The sequence below is a fragment of the Falco cherrug genome, chromosome 17 (assembly GCF_023634085.1).
Source record: "Falco cherrug isolate bFalChe1 chromosome 17, bFalChe1.pri, whole genome shotgun sequence".
Lineage (NCBI taxonomy): Eukaryota > Metazoa > Chordata > Aves > Falconiformes > Falconidae > Falco > Falco cherrug.
In genome coordinates, this window is record NC_073713.1 from 6481549 (window position 1) to 6500504 (window position 18956).

At 46.4% G+C, this 18956-nt stretch overlaps 1 protein-coding gene across 8 annotated transcripts in view; it reads left to right on the forward strand.

The window, feature by feature from the left end:
• NCAM1 (neural cell adhesion molecule 1) overlaps positions 1–18956 on the forward strand; it is a 150130-nt gene that overhangs the window by 101466 nt on the left and 29708 nt on the right. For 5 of the 8 annotated variants that reach the window (XM_055728561.1, XM_055728557.1, XM_055728563.1 and 2 more), the window contains 5 exons: positions 2770–2920; positions 3512–3696; positions 4047–4143; positions 4912–5082; positions 6283–6414. In XM_055728561.1, coding sequence (XP_055584536.1) covers positions 2770–2920; positions 3512–3696; positions 4047–4143; positions 4912–5082; positions 6283–6414 — 736 coding nt within the window. Of the gene's footprint in view, positions 1–2769; positions 2921–3511; positions 3697–4046; positions 4144–4911; positions 5083–6282; positions 6415–7624; positions 7640–18956 lie in introns of all 8 variants that reach the window. The other 3 variants (XM_055728556.1, XM_055728558.1, XM_055728559.1) reach the window with 1 other exon arrangement.

The window sequence follows — 18956 nt, forward strand, 5'->3', positions numbered from 1 at the left end:
AACAACACAGTTACAAGCAAAACTGCACCACTGCTACACCACAAACTGGCGATGCCTTTCTGGTGACTGGGAATTAGTGGAACCTGGCAAATATTAAGAGCGTAGATGAGTTCTGGTTAGTGCAGCGTGAGCCCAGAGCTGGGAGAGACCAGTCATCCTCCTTCATGGCGTTTGTAGCTGTGGTCAGGGTTTCCCGGTGCTCTTTGTAGTGGTGTCCGCTGTGTGGGAAGCGGGTGAGGAGGAGATACAACTGCGTGAAATTAAGTCATGGATACTTGTTTGTGAAAGGACTGACAAGTGCAGGAGGTGGAGGAAGAGGGGTAAATGCATTTCCTACTTGTCTCTCCTCTTCCCCTTCGGCACTGAAGTGTTGAAATCTAGGGCAGCTTTGTGCGTAGTGACCGTGTGCCACGCGGCATTGTCAGGACTTGGAGAACACCCGCAGGTACCTCGGGATAAGTTGTAGTCATTGGCAAAGGAGAGAACCACCGTACCCTTTTCCGTAGAGTGGCGGTTGCTACAGCATGAGTTGCTGCCTGTGCCCCATAGGTTGTCTCCCCATTACTATGAAGCGGGTTTTTTATCCCAAATCCTTGAAATCAAAGAGGCTAAGAAAAGGGATTACAACTGTCTACCTCTGGCTCACAAGTTTCTAGCTATCTTACGTCTCTAATAGCTAGGGATAGTTAGCATCTGATGGTCTGAGATATGACTAAAGAAAACTAGTAGTGTGCTTTTTTGAGCAGGCATTTTTCTCTTCCTTGGAGTTTTTTTTCCCTGATCTTTCTTTTTCTTTACTTGTGTCTTTTGCATTAAGAAACAGAGCTTCATCTTCAGAGTCGGTTATGATTTTACCATGACTGCCTAGCACTCTTTTGTTTGTATCAGATTTTGACAAAGGGAGTAAAAGGCATGTGACACTGGATGTAAAATTACCTTTGCTGTAATGATCACGTGCTGCTGTTTTGCCGTGTTTATACTTTTGCCTGCTGACGGGGTCACAGACGAGTATTTAGAATATTCGCCCAACTCACGAGCTACAAGCAGCTGGGAACCTTGCAGGTCTGGAGTCTTTTGACGTTTGCAGATCCTACTGCAGTAGTTTCAGAAGTGAGCTGGGTTTTGGAGGTAAATCACAGGTCAGACAAAAGGGTAACAGTACAGTCAGCCAGTGAAGAAAAATAAAAGCAGAATTTAATCGTATAAGTTACCACAGCGGACTAATGTCTTCTTAAGGGATCCTTCTGTGGTTCTGGGGAACGAGGCACACAGCGTCCCATGCACATGAAATAAAGAACCCTTCCCAGCAACACAAGGGACCAAGCACAGGAGGAGGAGCGGGGTTCATAGCTTGTGGCAGTGGTCAGGGATCGCAGCAGACCTGCGTGCAGAGTAGAAGAGAGAAGAATAGCCTTAATTGTTTGCGTGGAAAAAAGATCGTGTTGCCGTGCATGTGGAATTTGACTAGCTCAAATGAACTGATATTCAGAACTAACAGACATCATCACATTCACTTGTTAGAAACGTCATCAGTCTTGGAGATTGAGACCACTAGCTCAGAACAGAAAGGGGCTTCAGGCCTGGAGGATGTGACCGCTTGAGATACCAGAGGTGTACTTGGTGCTACAGCTCAGTGCGTTTGGCTGTTCAATGCCCTCAGCGGTTTTACTCATAATCTCAGTACTTGTCCTGTATTTCCCATGAAAATGAATGCTCTTGGAGCCTTAATTGCGTGAAGGGTGGCAGGCTGCAGCAGCAGGCACAGCCATGAGGTTACCTAACGTATTTGCTTGTGCTTGTGCCACTTTGGAAACTAGGTGAGAGACTTGGTGCTTTGAAGCTTCCAAGCTGAAGCACAAGGACCAAGAGCTTGCGCAGGCACCAGGGCGAGGGAGGGCTCCGTGCCCTGGTGTGCTTTGTGTATTAAGAGAGCACTTGGGCTCTGGTCACAAATTGGACAGGGGAAAAAAAATACTTACAGGGGAGGGGATTGCTGGTGGCTGCAATCCCTTTGAGCAGATGGTAGCCTGAATTTTACATTCTTTGTCTCTGTCATTGACCTCTCCACGCTCTTTTGCATGTGGGAGCAATCTCTACGCTGGCAAAGAACCAATGGAGATTGCTCTAGAATTTTCTGAAGGTCACAAGACCTTGAAGCAGGGTTGTCTCTGAAAGGCTCACAGTTTTCTTGCCCTCTTCACTGTATCTTGCTCTTTTCAGTGAAAGTTCAGACGAAAAGTTCTGAGCTTTCATTTTGTCTGGCTCAGCTCTGAGGTCTGGATCGGTTCTTATTGATGCCGTTTCAAGGACATTGAAATAAAACAGGTATCAGAGGGAGGAGAGGGGGGCCTGAATTCTCTGAGCAGGAACACTGTAGCCATCGGGGAGGTTTTCTACAAGAGCGTGCTGGCAAAAATTGTTAACCAGAGCTGGATCCCTACAGTTCTCATTCTGGGAAGGAGCTTGATGCTCTCCAGCTGTCCTCTAGACATGTAGTAGCTTCTGATACTTTGGTCCTTCATTTATTTTTTTTCCCCTTTCCCTGAGTGCTTTGAATAACTGTGGTTGGCACTGTGTGACAAGGAATCTTCTTGTTGCTTTCGGAAATGCCTCTCTGTGCCCGTGATTTCACCTGGCCTCAGGTGATCGCTTCCGAAGCGCTGAGCACTGGAGGGTTGGTGTGAGGTAGACTTGCATTTGTTCCCATCCCTTTAGTCTGCACCACAGGCTCAGAGCTCAGCCTCTAACTCTCTTTTCCTTTCCTGCCAGACCCTGGACGGGCGCATCATAGTACGTAGCCATGCCCGGGTGTCGTCCCTGACTCTCAAAGAAATTCAGTACACAGATGCCGGAGAATATGTATGCACAGCCAGCAACACCATCGGGCAGGACTCCCAGGCCATGTATCTTGAAGTGCAGTGTAAGAAGTGGAGGATGGGGCGGGGAGGGTGTTCATGTGTTTAGAGTGGGAACTGTTTGGATTTCTTTTTGCTGGGATGAGGATGAGACTGAGGCACCTACGGCTACGGGGATGTGTGTTGTTTAGGTAGAGGGCATGGGAAGCAGCTCAGTCTGAAATAATTTTGTTGGAGATATTGCTGTGTGCATCCATGCAAGTGTTTGCTCTGGTGTCTCCAGCTGGGATACTGTTGCACCTTGGGAAGGTTACGGGCCATGAATCTACCGCTGCCCCGTTCGCTGGGCGCATCAGAGTTCTTCCTCAGGAGAATTTCTGGTACGCACTTCCCTAGATGCAGAGCATGCTGTCTGCTCCTCCTCCCACACTGTTAGGAGCAGCCTTTGGGACTGAGCAGGTTTCCTCCTTATGTCCTTCAGCAAAAGACACCACCCCGTCCCCCTACGTGAGAAGACAGTTCCCGTCTCCTATATTGGATTCCCTTCTCCCCATTAACGTGGACCCCAGCCAAGGGATCCTTAAAGTGAGGCTGACTGGGCTACTTCAGGAGACTTTCTGGCTCAAATTGCCTTCACAAATGTGTCTGTCTTTCAGATGCCCCCAAGCTTCAGGGCCCTGTGGCTGTCTATACCTGGGAGGGGAATCAAGTGAACATCACCTGTGAGGTATTTGCTTACCCCAGTGCTGTCATCTCCTGGTTCCGGGATGGACAGCTGCTTCCTAGCTCAAACTACAGCAACATCAAGATCTACAACACTCCATCAGCAAGCTATCTGGAGGTGAGGAAAAGCAGGGAGGGGAGAAGGCAGCCAGGAGGGCTCAGTGCTATCAAATCATTTATGGTCCTGATGCTGAAGGCGTTAAGCCTTTTGCCAGAGCACCCTATTGGTAGACAAGAAGTTGTGTGGTGTTTCTGGCACGTAAGCGCTAAGAAAATCAGGTAATAGAAGGCGCCACCCCCTCCTTGCCTTTGACTTTCAGCCCAGCGCAGTTCTCCCCTCTGCGGACAGCCCGGGGAGGGTTAGCACGCGCGCTTTATGGCGGCTTCTCTCCCCAGCAAAATGCAGAGTGCATTGGCAGAGTGAAAAGGGATTTCTGATCCGAGCATGAGCCTTCATTCCTTCCACAGGTGACACCAGACTCTGAAAATGACTTTGGGAACTATAACTGCACTGCTGTGAACCGCATTGGCCAGGAGTCCTCAGAGTTCATTCTTGTGCAGGCAGGTGAGCATCCCAGGCAGGGAGATCAGGAAATGCGTGTGCCACCCTTGAGCTGAGGTGACAGCGACCTTTTCTAGTTTGTGTTGGTGGGGCAGCAGGAGAGCCAGCGTCTACTTTCAAAGAGACCGTTCATCGATTTTTGCGTTGGGATGGGTTGTAGATAAAAAGATCCTCTGTATCTCTGTTTCCTTGTTTCTGAAGGCTCTCATTCTTCTCCGCGCTTCCAGTAGACTTTTAACAGAGCTGTGACCTCTGATTTCTGACGGCCATCGCATGCGTGCCTATGTGTGCACGCGTGCTTCTCGAAATCAGCAACATACCCCTAATAGTGTACAAACTAGAGACCGCAGAGCGCTCCGTACCAGCCAGAGGCACCTGGTGTCTGACTGCCTGACAGGCTGGGAGGGCCTCGGGTGTCCTCTCGGGGCTGCCAGAGAGACGGATTTAGGAATGGTCAAGCTGCTGGCTGCAGGGACAGAACAGCCTCCGGGATGCTCTCACTGCTCTGCTGTGGTTGAAGAAGGTACTATAAGTCTCTAGCCTCTGAGAGGAGAGACGAGGTGAAGGTCTCTGCACTGCCTAATTAGCATTCTTAAAAGCCCTCCTACCGGTCTTCCCCTCCTGAGGGAGCCTCAGGCCGACCATTCTCCTCTCCTTCGTGAGGCCGTGACAAGGGTGTGTTTGATATTCCCAGTTTTCTGTTTTCTTTACCGCTGGAGCTTGTTTCTCGCCGTCTTCTGTATCACTGGTTGTTTCCCCTTCCTCCCCCAGATACTCCGTCCTCTCCTTCCATTGACAGAGTGGAGCCCTATTCCAGTACTGCCCAGGTGGAGTTCGATGAGCCTGAAGCTACCGGCGGGGTGCCCATCCTCAAGTACAAAGCGGAGTGGAGGGCACTGGGCGAGGGGGAATGGCACTCGAGGTTGTATGATGCCGAGGAAGGTAGGATGACAAAACAAGACGTTACCACCCCCACCTGTGTCTCAAAGCCGGAGCGGAGCGTTCCATAGCTTTGCAATTTCAGCTCCTATATTAAGGCTCCAGGCAAGTTCTTAAAAGTTGCCTTTGCAGTGACACTGTGAATTTCCAGCTGGACATGAGGGCTCTGCTGCGCTGGTAGCTCCCGGTGTGTGACAGGGCACCAGCCTTCTCCGCCTGTAGAGTGCGTGTTGCAGCACTGTACGTCCCTGTGTCCCTTGCTCGCACCAGCCTGTCTGAACAAGGTGAAGAACCCTGTGCCCAGTATGGAATGAGGCTGGCTGGCAGCGCCGTGCGTCCTGCAGCGTCAAGCCTTGTCTGTCAGCCCCTTTAGGTCCCCTTCTCTGTCCCTTGGAACACAAATCCTCCTATTCCAGAAGCAAGTCTAACTGCCGTTACACCCTGTCTTGTTAGAGCAACCTGTAGGAATACACACTGCTTAAAATGTCTCCTGAAGTCCAGTAAACAAAAGAAATTTTGATTCAGGAGAACTGTGAAGAACAGAGTTCTATTTCAGAGCTGAATCTTCTACCGCCAGTCCTGGCTGGAACCGGGATGATTATTCTAGGTCCCCATTGGAGTGAGGTGGTCTTAGCTAGAGCCAGGTTTATTTTTCTCGTTTCTCCTTCCGTGTCTGTGCAGGAAAACGAGTGCTTCTTTCTGTCTTCATGTCATGATGACCCCACAGCCGTTTCTTTCCATGTCTTACGTAGTGTCTGACCTCCTTAGAGATTGTTAAAGGAGAGAGATGGGTTTTGCCGCTGCTAAGGGCTTTGCTTTCAGTTGAGTCATGCAGCCCAGCAGATGAGCAGTCCTGGGTGGTACGTCTACTACAGCCAGACCCCCACACGACAGTGGTCTTGAAGAGCTTTATTCAGGAAGCTCCTTGGCACAGGCCAGGGGCTGATGCCCTCTGGTGTGGACCAGGAACTCCGCTGCATCCCCTCGAGAGAGGCTGTGGCAGCGCACCCCTCGGCAGCTGGCTGACACCCCGCTGGCAGCTCTGACCTTTCTCTTGGTCCGCACTGTTTGCGTGAGGCTGGGCCCAGGAGAGAGCTCCGTTACGTGGGGTGGGTGGCACAAGTATATGATAGAAACACGGCATTTACTGGTGACCTAGAGCCTGAGCCTGTCTTTGCTTTTCCTCCCTTGTTTCTGCAACAGCAAATGTGGAGGGCATGATCACTATCACTGGCCTGAAACCTGAAACAACCTACTCTGTGAGACTGTCTGCGGTCAATGGCAAGGGCGTGGGTGAGATCAGCCTGCCATCCGACTTCAAGACACAACCAGTTCGTAAGTAAAACTGTATCCTCCCTCTGCCTCTCTGGCTCTCTTTCCTTGCATCTTTCCAGGGAATCTCTGCCATGCATGGATGACACCTTCTTCTCTTGCAGACCTTGCTGCACCCTTTGTTTTTGTTGTGCTTTTTGATCGTAGTGAATTTCATTACTAATTAAAAATCTTCTTTGAAGGTAGGAGGCAGAGGAACTGTTTTATTTGCGCTAGTTAGTGCCCTGCGTTACTAGTATAAACTCTGTATTGTCGAAGGGAAGGGGCTACGCTGTGGAGAGTTTTAGTAAGAAAAGCAGTGAGCTGAGAAGGGCATCGGTCATAGAGGGTGTAATGCCATCGTTGCAAGGCAGGGTTTTTGCAAATCAGAAATTAAGAGGTTCAGCACAGGCCATGAGCTGTGGAAGGGGGGTTTCTCTGCAAATCACCGCCTTAAGATGCCCCTGCAGCACGTAAGGTGATTTCCACAGCCTCTTGTCCACTTTACTTGGGTAATCTTCCACTCCAATGGCAGGATGCTCTGCTGTGGACCAACGCTTTCCCTCCTGTTTCAACCAGGATCAAAAGAGGCAAGAATTAAAAGCGAGGGAGTTATTCAAGGCAGGAAGGAGAGAAAGAAGGGAACAAAAGCACAGAGTGGGTAGGGGAGATGTGACAAAAGCAGGCAGGGGAGAGGTGGTCTCTTATCCTTGTACACAGCCTCATCCAAGTATTGGTATCTATTCCACTGCCCGCAGCCCCGGGGGCTGCTCTTTCCCCTTCTCCTTGCATTTATATCTGCAGCCCGTTCTTCCCACCATCGCACCCATACTGGTGTACCTGTTTTGTAGCTCTTCGGAAACCACTGTGCGGGACCCCCCGAATTCAGAGCCAGCAATATCCTAGCCCGTGCCTGTGCATGCTTTGAGGTGCTATGAGCTGTGCATGGTCGTGATTTTTGTGCCTCGTCAGGACTGCTGAGCACACGGGGCAGTAAACGCGCCGTGTTGTGTGGGAATCCCAGCCCTGTGCAGTAAGCCAGCCCTCACAACCCATGTCCAGCGTGACCTATCCCACTCCCTAGGGTTGGATTTCAGGCAGCTGGTGGTATTTTGATTTTCCAGCTCCATGTTCTCTAGCTCCCCTTCTCACCTCTTCTACATGTTATTTTTTTTTTGTGCGTCTATCTCTGTATTTTCTTTTTGTCTGTGTTCCATCCATGGAAAAACTGCAGGCATCCCTCACTCACGTAAGTGCCTCTCTGCATTTCTTTCACTCTCCTTTTACATTTCTAGAGTCTTCCTCTAACATACATAACATTAGCTTTTAATCTAGTACCTTTTTCCTCTCAGGCTCTCTAGAAATGAACTGGTACTGTCCATTTCCTAACAAGACTGACACTAGAATAGTCACCCTACGATGGGTAATGCTGCTTTGTTTAGAGCAGAATTAAGGGTTAACATCTTTGTATTTATTGTAAAGCATGCAATTCAAATATTTAACTTAGTGGTTGTCTAATAATAGCTTGCTGACTACAGAGTGGAGTAATGGAAGGCTTTGTGTTTATGAATGGCTTAAAAATTCTCAAATTTTAATGAAATATAGATAATTCAGGGGGGAAAAAAAAGAAAACAGGAGAAAGTTTTAGCTAAACTGCAGGTCTGGTTCAGACCAATTAAGAGCCAACCAAAAACTTCAGAATTTTGAAATAATTTCACAATTTTGAAAGCAAAAACTTTAAGAAAAAAGTCATGGTTTTGGCCACTTTTTACCATTAGTAGTCTGTGGACAGTCTTCCAGCACTTGTGTAGGTTGTATACACAAATAAATAAGTGACCCTCATACTAAATAAAAAATGCATGTTTCCCCCTTCCCAATGTAAAATGAGTTAGAGAGATGTGCTGGGTGTGTTTAATTGTCAGTTGGGTTCAGCGAAACATTGTATGCTCCACAGCTTTGTGCATTTCACATCAGAGTTAATCAACGGCAGCTAAAAGAAACCTCTTTATCTAAGTGAGCATTATTCTGTTTATTAAAGTATGTGTCCTTGTGGTGAACTCTCGTTATTCCCAAGACTGCATGGGCAAGCTTTATGAAGCTGCTGTCACATTCTTTGAGATTTCTGAAGCTGAAGTAAAAAAAGGAAAGTGTGGGTTTTGTTTGGTTGTGGTTTTTTGTTTTGTCGTTTGTTTTTGTTTTTTTTTATGAAAGCTTGGGCTTAGTGGATCACTAACAGGGTGAGTGAATCAATAGTCAAAGTGGGTGGAGGAACGGACAGATGGATAGACGGAATTGCAAATTGCAGTCGTTACAAAGAGTCAGCCAGGAGACATGATTCCAGAACATAGGTGCAGTCTGTTGCCTAAAATTGTTTGGAGCCTGTTAATTTCAGTAGAATTAATATATCCCTTACATCAAGTTGATTGTGGTTAGTATTGTAACTATCAGGCAGATACTTTGGTGGGCCCAAACTGGATGTGGTCAGCAATACACAAGGGAGATAAGGGCTTAGGTATTCAGTCTCTGTGCAGATCAGTACCACAGGAAAAGGGAAAAGATCCAATTAAGAAGAGAGGAAAAAGAACATTAAAAGCTTTGTTTCAGCCACATCGACAGATCTGTCTGCCAAGCCTCATGTTCATCACTTGGGGACAGGTACGTGGCTTTGAAGAACGTTAAAACGTGCTTCTAGTAGAGGTTTTTTTTGCTTTTTTTTTTTTTTTTTTTTGATGTGGCAATTAGCTATCCATCAGTCTGTAGTCCTTAACTCTGCTTCCTTGTAGGGTAAGTTCCAGTTCTTTTTCTCTTCTTTGTGGGCTGTAATATTTTTTCCATTTGCAAATTAAATTCTGCTGATGCTCCTTCAAGCACATTTCTGCCTTGCAGCTGTGGTCCTTCTGAGCATTCGGTTCTCTCATTCTTTCTCTGCTCTCTGGGGTTCTCGAAGCCTGTCTGAGATCATGAACTTGGTTGCAGCAATGGTGAAGAGATTGTTGGCACGACAGAAATGCCTTTTTTCATCTGTGCTGGAATCCCAGTGTCACAATATTACCTGTTTGTGGGCAAAGTCAAAATCAGGAAGAAGCTGTGTGTCCCCTAATCTGGTGTGATTTGAAGATCACGGAAACGTTTCAGAAATTTTACAGGAAAGAATATAAAATCTGTGGATACCAGCCAAGGCTGCATTTTCAAACTAACCAAAGCAACTAGTTTTCCTTGCCCGATTATTTAAAGTTTCTAATTGAACGTGAAAACGGACACCATTGTTAATGCCTGCTGGGATGTCTGTAGTTATTTTGGTTATTATTTTTTTTCCCTCAATAAGCAAACAGTACTTTCTTTCTTGTTGGAGGCACATGAAGGCCCAAGTAATTAGTGAGAATGATGTAGTATACTAGCACAGATGAAAATTGTGGCGTTGGGAGGATATCTGTCTAACTTGACCTGAGTTTGTATTTTCATCCCAACAATTTGCTGGTTTTCTGCATTTCCTTTTCCTTATAAATCTGAAGACGAACAAAGGCTGCACGCAGACCTTGTGAATGGTTTCTTTTTGAGCCCCAGCTGTTTCCTGCTGTTGATAAACCACGAGTGTGTGTGTGTGTGTGGTGTGTTTGGTTTTGATATCAAAATACCTTCATGTAAAATAAACAAACAAACAAAAAAAGCCACCAAAAAAACCAAACCAACAGAACAACACTAAAATAATCCCGAAATTCCACCAGGTTCTAAAGTGGCAGTAGGAGTTAGCAATAGCCTTCCCCAAAACAGTAGCCACGCAGGCTGTGTTGTGCTGCCATACACACAGTGCTGGCCAGCATCTCTGCTGGCCCCAAACGGCACTGGGTTGAACTGGGAACACTGGTGAGCAGTGGTGTGTCTGTGTTACAAGAAAGGTGGTTTAAAGCCAGAACTCACAGTGGATCCAAAACACGGGTCTGGCAAAGTGTGTTTGCTCTGCTTGAGCTCCATGTCCAGAAAGGCTTGATCTGACAAAATCTTATCAGTTTGGTTTTTAAGTTTCTATCCTTTGACAGTATTTTACAGGAATCAACTCCCCTCCTCACCTTCCTTTCTCTTTCTTTAGCAAGTACTGCTGCACCCACCTCCTGTTTAGCAGAGAGTGAGTATGGTAGCAGAGGCTGTTGTCTTTGTGCCACTTTGCTCTGCATGCATCTCCTCACCGAGTGTGGTGCAGCCTGCCTAACATCCTTGGGTGCTTTCCTTCTTTTCTGTGTGTGTATATACAGACCTGTTCTTTTTTTAATTTTCTTTTTTCCCCCTGAATGAAAACTGAATCTTCTGGTAAAGCAACTACCGATAAGCGTAAGTTTGATTTCCAGGATGGAGAAGAGCCACAGGCAGCTCCCAGGTCTGCTGGACTCACGGAAGGAGAGAGATTAAGGAGAGAGATGTAGAGGGAGACCCTGCCGGTGTGAAACCTCGTTGTTGTCACTGGCCTTTGCCATTAAGATTTCTGATCAGTTTGTGTTCCGTTCTTGGGGACATCTCATGGGGTATGCTCAGCTCCTGTGGTGCGAAGCTGAATTTCCTGAAATCCACTTAGCACAGCAAATAAAAAGTTTGGTTTCTCAGCTAAATAGAGCAGAAGATGCTGAAGTGATCAGCAGGGAATGGCTTGTGCTTCCCTAAGCCTGTTACTGAGACACGTTCTGGAGCTGTAGAAGAAAACTCATTTCTTTATACCCAGTTTCATCTTTTTTTTTTTTTTTCAATCTGCATAATCAGACTTAGGCTGCAAATTGTGTGAGCGCCTGTCCTGTTCCCCCCTCACACCAGCAGCACAGATACCACCATGGGAGGAAAAGGAGTTCATAGAAGCATAGAACACCTCAAGTTGGAAGGGACCCATAAGGTTCATCACGTCCAGCTCCCTGCTCCTCGCAGGACCACCTAAAACTAAACCATGACTAAGAGCATCATCCAGATGCTCCTTGAGCTCTGCCAGGCTTGGTGCTGTGAACACTCCCCTGGGGAGCCTGCTCCTGTGACCAACCACCCTTTTGGTAACAAACCTTTTCCTAACGTCCAGTCTGAGCTTCCCCTGATGCAGCTTCATTCCATTTCCTTGTGTCCTCTCACCGGTCACCAGAGGGAGGAGATCAGCACCTCCCCTGCCACTGCCCGCTGTGAGGAGGTTCTAGACTGTGACGGAGGCATCCCTCAGCCTTCTGCAAGCTGAACAAGGCAAGTGTTCGCTTGTGTTTGCTCAGCCGCTCCTTGTAAGTCTTGCTCTGGGGAGCTTTCATCATCTTGGTCACCCTCCTCTAGACACTCCAACCCAACCCCCAGATCTCTTGCTGCGGGGCTGCTCTCCAGCTTCTCGGGGTGCCCCGTGTACCCCTCTCTGTAGCTGTAGTTCTCTGCCTGATCATAAAGACGTGACAGTGACAATTCTTCTGTTTTTCAAGATGATCCGTAGAATAGTAGAGAAATCCCTCACGGCTTGTCTCCCATGCTGCATTCTTCCCATGGCTTTTGGAAGGAGGGACAGCATCTTTGTTCTTCTATCCTGGTAATCCTTCTAGTCAGTGCTGGTACGGGCTGCCTTTGCTCCTGGGAGCGGGGTGCTTAGCAGGATTCCCAAGGGATTTTCAGTCAGCTTCTCTTCAAACTGCCTTCTTTCTCAGGAGTGCTCACACCTTGTTGGGCTGTTACATTTTTTTTTTTTATTTTTTTTTTTCCTCCTCTGCCTTACCCTGGCCCTAGCGCATGGAGGTGAGAGAGAACAGAATGGTGTACCCAGAGGGTAGGTTCCCGCTGTACCCAGAGGGTAGGTTCTCATTCATTAGTCCTTGCTCCTTTGTCTTCTGTCGTTGGGCAAAAGCTAGCGATGGGGAGCTGTTCTGGAGGGCACCCCAGGAATTCTGTCACTTAATGGACCGGCAACATGTGAACTGAGGTTGCTGTTTGGCCCAAAAGCTGGCAAAAATGCTGCAGCTGTCTCTGATATTGGATTCAGAGCTTCAAAACTCCGGGGGATGAGCACAGGCAGCTGCAGGTTGCCGCAGGAGCCGTGTGGTGCCGCTGGGCTCCCTGGCACCGGCAGGGACCTGCAGCTGGCGGCACAGCAATCCCTGCGGAGGGGCTTGCGAAGCGGCAGCGCGGTGTTTGCAGCCTCTTCAGGTAACACATCTGCCGTAAGGATTCAGTATTATTCCCACTCTCTTCTCGTTAGACCTCCTGTCTCTCTGTCTCCTCTGCCTCTTACAACTTATTTTCACAGTATGCTTCACCTTTACATGTCCTATCCATCCTTCGTGTTTCCATAGCAACTCAGCCTCTCGCTGAATCCAAAAGCTCGGAGCCACCAAGTGAGTAGATGGGAACTGCTCCCCTTTGGTCCAGAGTGCTGTTTGTTATGCTGTAGCCCGTCTATCGAGGGAATTAAAGCTCTGTACTGCATTATTTTGGTGCCTGTTAACCAACAATCTGGCATTAATGCGTTGTGTGAGCATGTAGCTGTTAAGAACCCAGCATGGTACCACTCTTCCTCCTCTCCCTGTTGTCCTACCAAGCATGCAGTAACAAATAAAATACAAGATTTAGAAGAAACACGGAGGGGGAGAAAGAAGGAAGAAAAAAAAAAAAAGAAATGTAAATGGTCATTTCCAAAATGAATGTTTCCCTTTCACATTTTCCATTAGTGATTTTAGTGTTAAAGCTGCCTTTGCAACAGGGATGTGGACTAAATCTTATTGCTGCCCTGCCTTGCTCCATTTTCTGTGAATTTAGGGAGAGGCAGTTGATAACTACAGCTGCAGGAGGTGGAATATCTTACAGGAGAGAGGACTGTGGGGAGGGGGAGCGTTGCCCCATCCTCCACTGCTGCCCTGCCTGCATTAAAAGGGTCTTAAGGCTTCACAAGAAGTCCTTGGGAATTGGATTCAGGTTCCCTCCGTTCTGTCTCAGCACCTTGTTGGCTGGATGGCCATTGCTGGCGAGGCTGGGTCAGGTACGCGGGTGCTCCCATCCACGCTGGATCCGAGTAGTCTGAGGAAAAACAGCTAAACCTTGTGTTAGTTCTTTTGTACGTAAAAAACCCACAACGTTTTGCAGTGTCGGTTTTAGACTAGCTGTTAATCCAGTGACACACTTTCCTGATACTGAGTGGGTGTATCAAATGTGTGATTTTGATCCCTACTTGTAGAATTATCGCCAATCACATACCGATAAGAAAGCCAAGCAGACATTGCAACACAGTCCTGTAAAACAAAAGAAAAACACTTAAGGAAGATATAGGTTTATGTGGCGCATATGTGTGTTTTGAGCAACTAATCGTTTCTACAAAGTGAAACACTTTTCTTTTGATTTACAATAATAAAATGTATGTGTTTCTGTGAACATGGTCTTTATAAGTAAAGACCTGTGTGTTTACCTGTAGTGTGTTAGAAATGGTTCATCGCTTCTAAATGGAAAATACTAAAAGCACGAAGTGTGTGATTATTTTGTGGCTTGGGATGGAGGGAGAGGATAATACGGTTAGTCTTAGAACTATCAAAGGAATTTAAAAAAAAATAAAATTATTACTGCATTTATGACTGGCACATTCCGTGGTCTCGCATGTCGCATGAAATGTCTTTTTATCTGCTAGTGACCACAACGAACGCTTTCCTTCCTGCAGAGTTTTTCACATACACAACATGCCAAACGGTAACCCCTGGCACATCTGAAGTGGTGCTGACTCTGTGCTGCTGAAGGGAACTTCCAATTCAAATCAGATTTGGAGGGTGGGGTGGAGAGGGCGAAGGGTGGGGGAAAGGTGGCAACCAGCAGGTCTGCTAATGATCTTTTATTTTATTTCTTAGGAGGCAGAGACTCCATTGTGGCTGTTCATATGCAGGGCTAGGAGATAGCCTTGCTTGTGAGGGAAAATGTTGTGATAATGTTTTTCAGAGCATTCTTGGCTCCATAAAAAGAATGGGTCTTTCTACCCAGAAAAGATAACTAGATCTAGTTCATGATAAACATTTTCCACCCTTTTTTGTTTGGTTGGGGTGCGCGCGCGCGTGTGTGTGTGTGTGTGTGTGTTGTGGGGATATTTAGGGGTTTTTAAGGGTAAAAGTTTGGATTTTCACCGACATTCAAGTTCAGGCTCCGAAGGGAAGCAGTTCTGACCTCTCGCTGCCTCGTTGTTGTTTGCGTACACAGTGAATTTGTGCAAAGAGCAGACACATTTGTTTTGTATGCCGAGTTGTTGTGCAGCGTATGGATATTCTGCAGGTACAACAGCATCAAAGAGCATCAGCACAAGGCAGGTGCTCTTATAACTTTGCATCATTTAATTATTGATGCTGCTGCTGAATGATCTTGTGTCTTACCCTAACTGAACCTCAGTGGTTAATGAGTGAAACCAAGAGTAATTAGAAATTGAGAGCTGCTCTGCAGCATCATGAAGTCAGGAAAGCGAACAATGGGTCTGATTGAAGCCTAATGAAGCTGAAGAGAGTTTCTTCACTGACTTTAGTGAGTTTTTGACTTTATGTGATCAGTAACATATGGGAGATTGTCTATAGTCATGTAAGAGGTTTAGGAACATGTATCTCCTTTTGACTTAATCCACTTAGGTTGCTCAGATAAATAGGTCTGTATCGGTGGCAGTAATGAAGTTTTTCTTGCAGCTGTCTCCGCTGTGGAATCTGTTCTGCATAGCAGTATTTGATGTCACTTGCAAAAGGCGGGTTTTTTTTCAGCTGAGGTACTAATTCGGGTCCTTCTCCTATCCAGTCTCCTGGTTTTCCAAGATCTGTAGGAATTTTTGTCATATTGACTAGATACTGGCCAAGAGATTCAAAAGTTGCAGGATTAGGGAGGTGAAGAAACTGAGCAAGAGACATGCAAGTGGGAAGCCAAGTGCTGGTTTGGTTTTTTTTCTATAAAATCTTGCAGAGTGCATCCAGTCTATTCAAAATAGGTGGCAGTCATGGGGAAAAGGTCACATGGGCATTCCAAGGAGCTGGCACCTCCTTTTGCTTTGGAATTTCTTTCCCCAAGAAGCGGGTCTGGCCACCCAGTATTTGTTATAATAAGACATGTGGGGAGGGGAGCCTATTTACGTAAAAAGTGAAAGTTTGATAGCCGCTGTTCATGACATTCATTTGTCTTTCACACCCCTTTTCTTTTTCCTTTCCCTTTCACTCCTTCCAGAGTTACCAGCAGTAAGATGTGTATATTCTCTGCCACTGCCTGTGTCCAACCAGACCCCAAGAGCTAGCATTGCAGTGCCTCAGGGCAAACCGTGCTGAGGTCCCTGTCTCCAAAGGAATTTAATGTTCAGAGACAACTCTAACCTAAGATCTAGCTAGCTATGGAGTTAGGGAGAAGCATTTTCACTGAACAGACAAAACTGCATCTCTCCTTTGCTTTTAAAAAATACGGTCTGCAAGTAAGCTGGTCAATGGTCCATATCTTCCTTAACAAGCCCTGACAGTAACAGTAGCTATAAAAGAAATTTTATCAGGTTCCTTGGTCCAGTTGTCCTGAGAGAGACCGAGCTGGCCGTGAAAGCCCTTGTGTTTTCAGATCCATCCAAGCACTGCCTGTGAACAGAAGCTGCATGTACCAGGGCTGCCTCCCTCCTGTCAGCCCCAAGGAACCACTCTTCTGGCCACCTGACTTCTACCCATGGCAATAGGATGAAATTCAAGGTTTTAAGCTACAGACAGTATTTCCAAATGTCTTCTGTGTCTCGGAAGCCTCATCCAAAGTAGCTTTTGGGTATATTTATATGGCTAATTTTGCCCTTGATCTTTAACTAAAACTTTCTCTCAGGAGCAAGCGGTCCGAAAGGCAACTTCTCTTGCCTGTTTTTAAGTCTCATGTTATATTAAGCTTACTGGGTATTTGGCAGTCTGTTTCCTCATGAGCAGAAGACACTGAATGCCTTTCCAGGCATTCTCACAGTACCTCTTAAACTTCCCTCCTTCCTTATACGCCTGCCTAGAGTTCCGTGAGTCTGTGTTTGTAACTAGAGCCAGTGGGTTGAAAGCTTAGGCATAACAAAGCGATTTTACATTTTGTACCATCAGTTCTTTCCTCAGTAATGGTATGTCCTTAATCTTGCCAGATAGAAGCACCCAAAAGATTTAAGGGTTTAATCTCTTTACATCAAATTAACAGGGAAGTACCAGAGCCCTGTGAAGTAGCCTCATTAAGATGAGACAGAGGAATGATCATGAAAAATGCAAGTTATAAAGTAGATAGTAATTTATGAAAGGAAGCAGAGCATGGAGTTAGTGGTGTCCTCCAGTTCTCCAACTGATTTTTTTTTTATTTTTATTTTTCATTCCCCTGTCATACAGCCTGCATACTTTTTCATCTCTTTCAGCAGTAGCTGTCTTCCTTGTGCCATCTTTGTAATTAATTTCCGGCGCAGAGCACTTCATCCCTCTCCTCGTTGACAGAAAAAAAAACCCTTGCACACATGAAATCATCAGCGTAATTCATTGTATGTGACTCATGCCATTCCTTGAATCTTCAGGCTGAATGCGTTGGACGGAGCTTGTGCACCCTGAGTGAGAACTGTCAGTCTGACCAAATTCTGCTTGCAGCTCTTTGATCGAAAGCTCTGTCCTCGGAAATGTATACGGATAGTAGATATTTCTCTTTTCCAGCTGTTATTGTTGTTGATATTTAGGAAGACGTGTGTTTCTGCAGAGGGGAGAACGCATCAGTACGAAATGCCAAGGTTTGTCTTCACTGAACCGTGTGGGCTCTGATTTTGACCGTTTCCCCTCTGCTGCCTGGACTGTTTCTGAATAACCATGTGTCTTCCCTTTTTCTTTCCAACAGTCTTGTGGACTCCTTCAGCTGTCCCAGCTCTGGCGCACACCCTGCAATAATTTTTGTTTCTTCTTTGACTTGGTATTAATAAGCAGTGATGCGGCTGTGCCTAACACTCCCCCAGGGCTTTCCGTGGTTTAATACTCTTTGTATTTCCAGGCGGTTTTACTGTCTCCCCAGTGTTTCTGATATATACTGGCTAATTTAATTTTGTTTCTGTTTGATTTAGTCTGTAATTCTGTTGTTGATTTTTTTCCCTTGCCCATTGTTTACATCAGTTTTTTAATTTTTTTGTATTTTTCATGTGACCTCCTCCACTTTCCTTTCAACCAATCATGTGCGTGCGTATCATGTGACTTTGTCATGTGGCTTGCATGGTGCTGATGATGTCGTCCACGCTGGGGAACAGAAGGTAAAATACTTTGTTCTGATTGGTTGCCTAGATTTGGGGTGAGGATGCCCCTCTGGTCGCTGGCCAGGGGCCTCCAAATTCCATCACTCCAAAATCCCTCTGCCAGCCTTTTGGAGAATCGCTCACCGCTGTCTGCGTCTGAAGAGCTCAGCTTCAGCCTTCCGTACTGAGTTGGAAAAAACTTGGGGAAAAAAACCCACCAAACGAAACCCAAGACAAAACCCATGCGGCTCAGTCATTTGCTTCTTTCACCGGCAGCGTGCCACAGCAGCGTCCTGGTGAGGTTCTGTCCTCTCCCTGGCATGAACACCAAGTGGCCACAACCCTTTGCCCTTCAGGCAGCTGTTTGGCGGGAGACTGTGGGTAAGATGCGCAGAAAATGCGCACACCCTATCTCCTCTCGCTTTAGCAGCATTTTGACCCTACACAGTATGTGTGTATATATATACACACAGTGTATTTCTATATAGATAGACACAAACATTCACACTGGACGTATTTCGTAGCCTATCAAAAGGATCCAAAATTCCCTCTCTCTGAAATTTAGTTATTGGTAAGCGTGCCACATTACGATTTAAGAAAGAATTATTTTTTTATCACGAGTAAAACTTTAACTTAGCTAGAGTGGGAACTGTCTTTTTACGAAGTGGCATATTTAGGCGCACACAGAGGACGTGACGGGAGCTAGACTTCGCACAATTTGCATCAGAAGCACCGTGGCACCTTTCTTGCCAGCGCACCTCATCCCTCCCGCACAGGGTCTCAGAGCCTGGCAAGGGATTTAATCTGAACTCATTTACCAGCAACAGCTACAGTAGCTGGTGATCTCCATGAAATCAAGAAGAAAATGACTGACCCTTGTGGCTTGTGGAGATGGAATCAGTCTCCAAGAAAAGTGTGTGGTAGTGAAAGCAATTTCTCCAACACTGTGATTTTTACAGCTTCACTTAATACACTGTGCATAATCTAAAGGGAGGGGGGGAGGGAAACTCCTGCTTTTCTGCTTCCCCAACTAAACAAATAATTTTGAAAACCTGGAAGCAATTGGCTTTTTTCAAGCTATGATTTCTGAAAGCACCTTATCGTCTTGGACCACCATCAGGAAGGGATTTAGGCTGGGGTTTGCCAGGAAAACAAAACTAACACCAGTAACCTTCCCCCGTGACTGCATGCATAGAAGCAGCCCCTCTTCCCCTAGTCTCTTCCCTCTCTGGTCAAAATCCAGGAGGATTGGAGACTTGGTTGTCTCGTTTTTGCATGTTCTTCTGGTTTTGTTCCTTATTTTTGATTGTCGATGTTTGCTTCTCTTGTGTGCATTCTGAAGACTCCCTACCTATTCTTTCTCACCCGT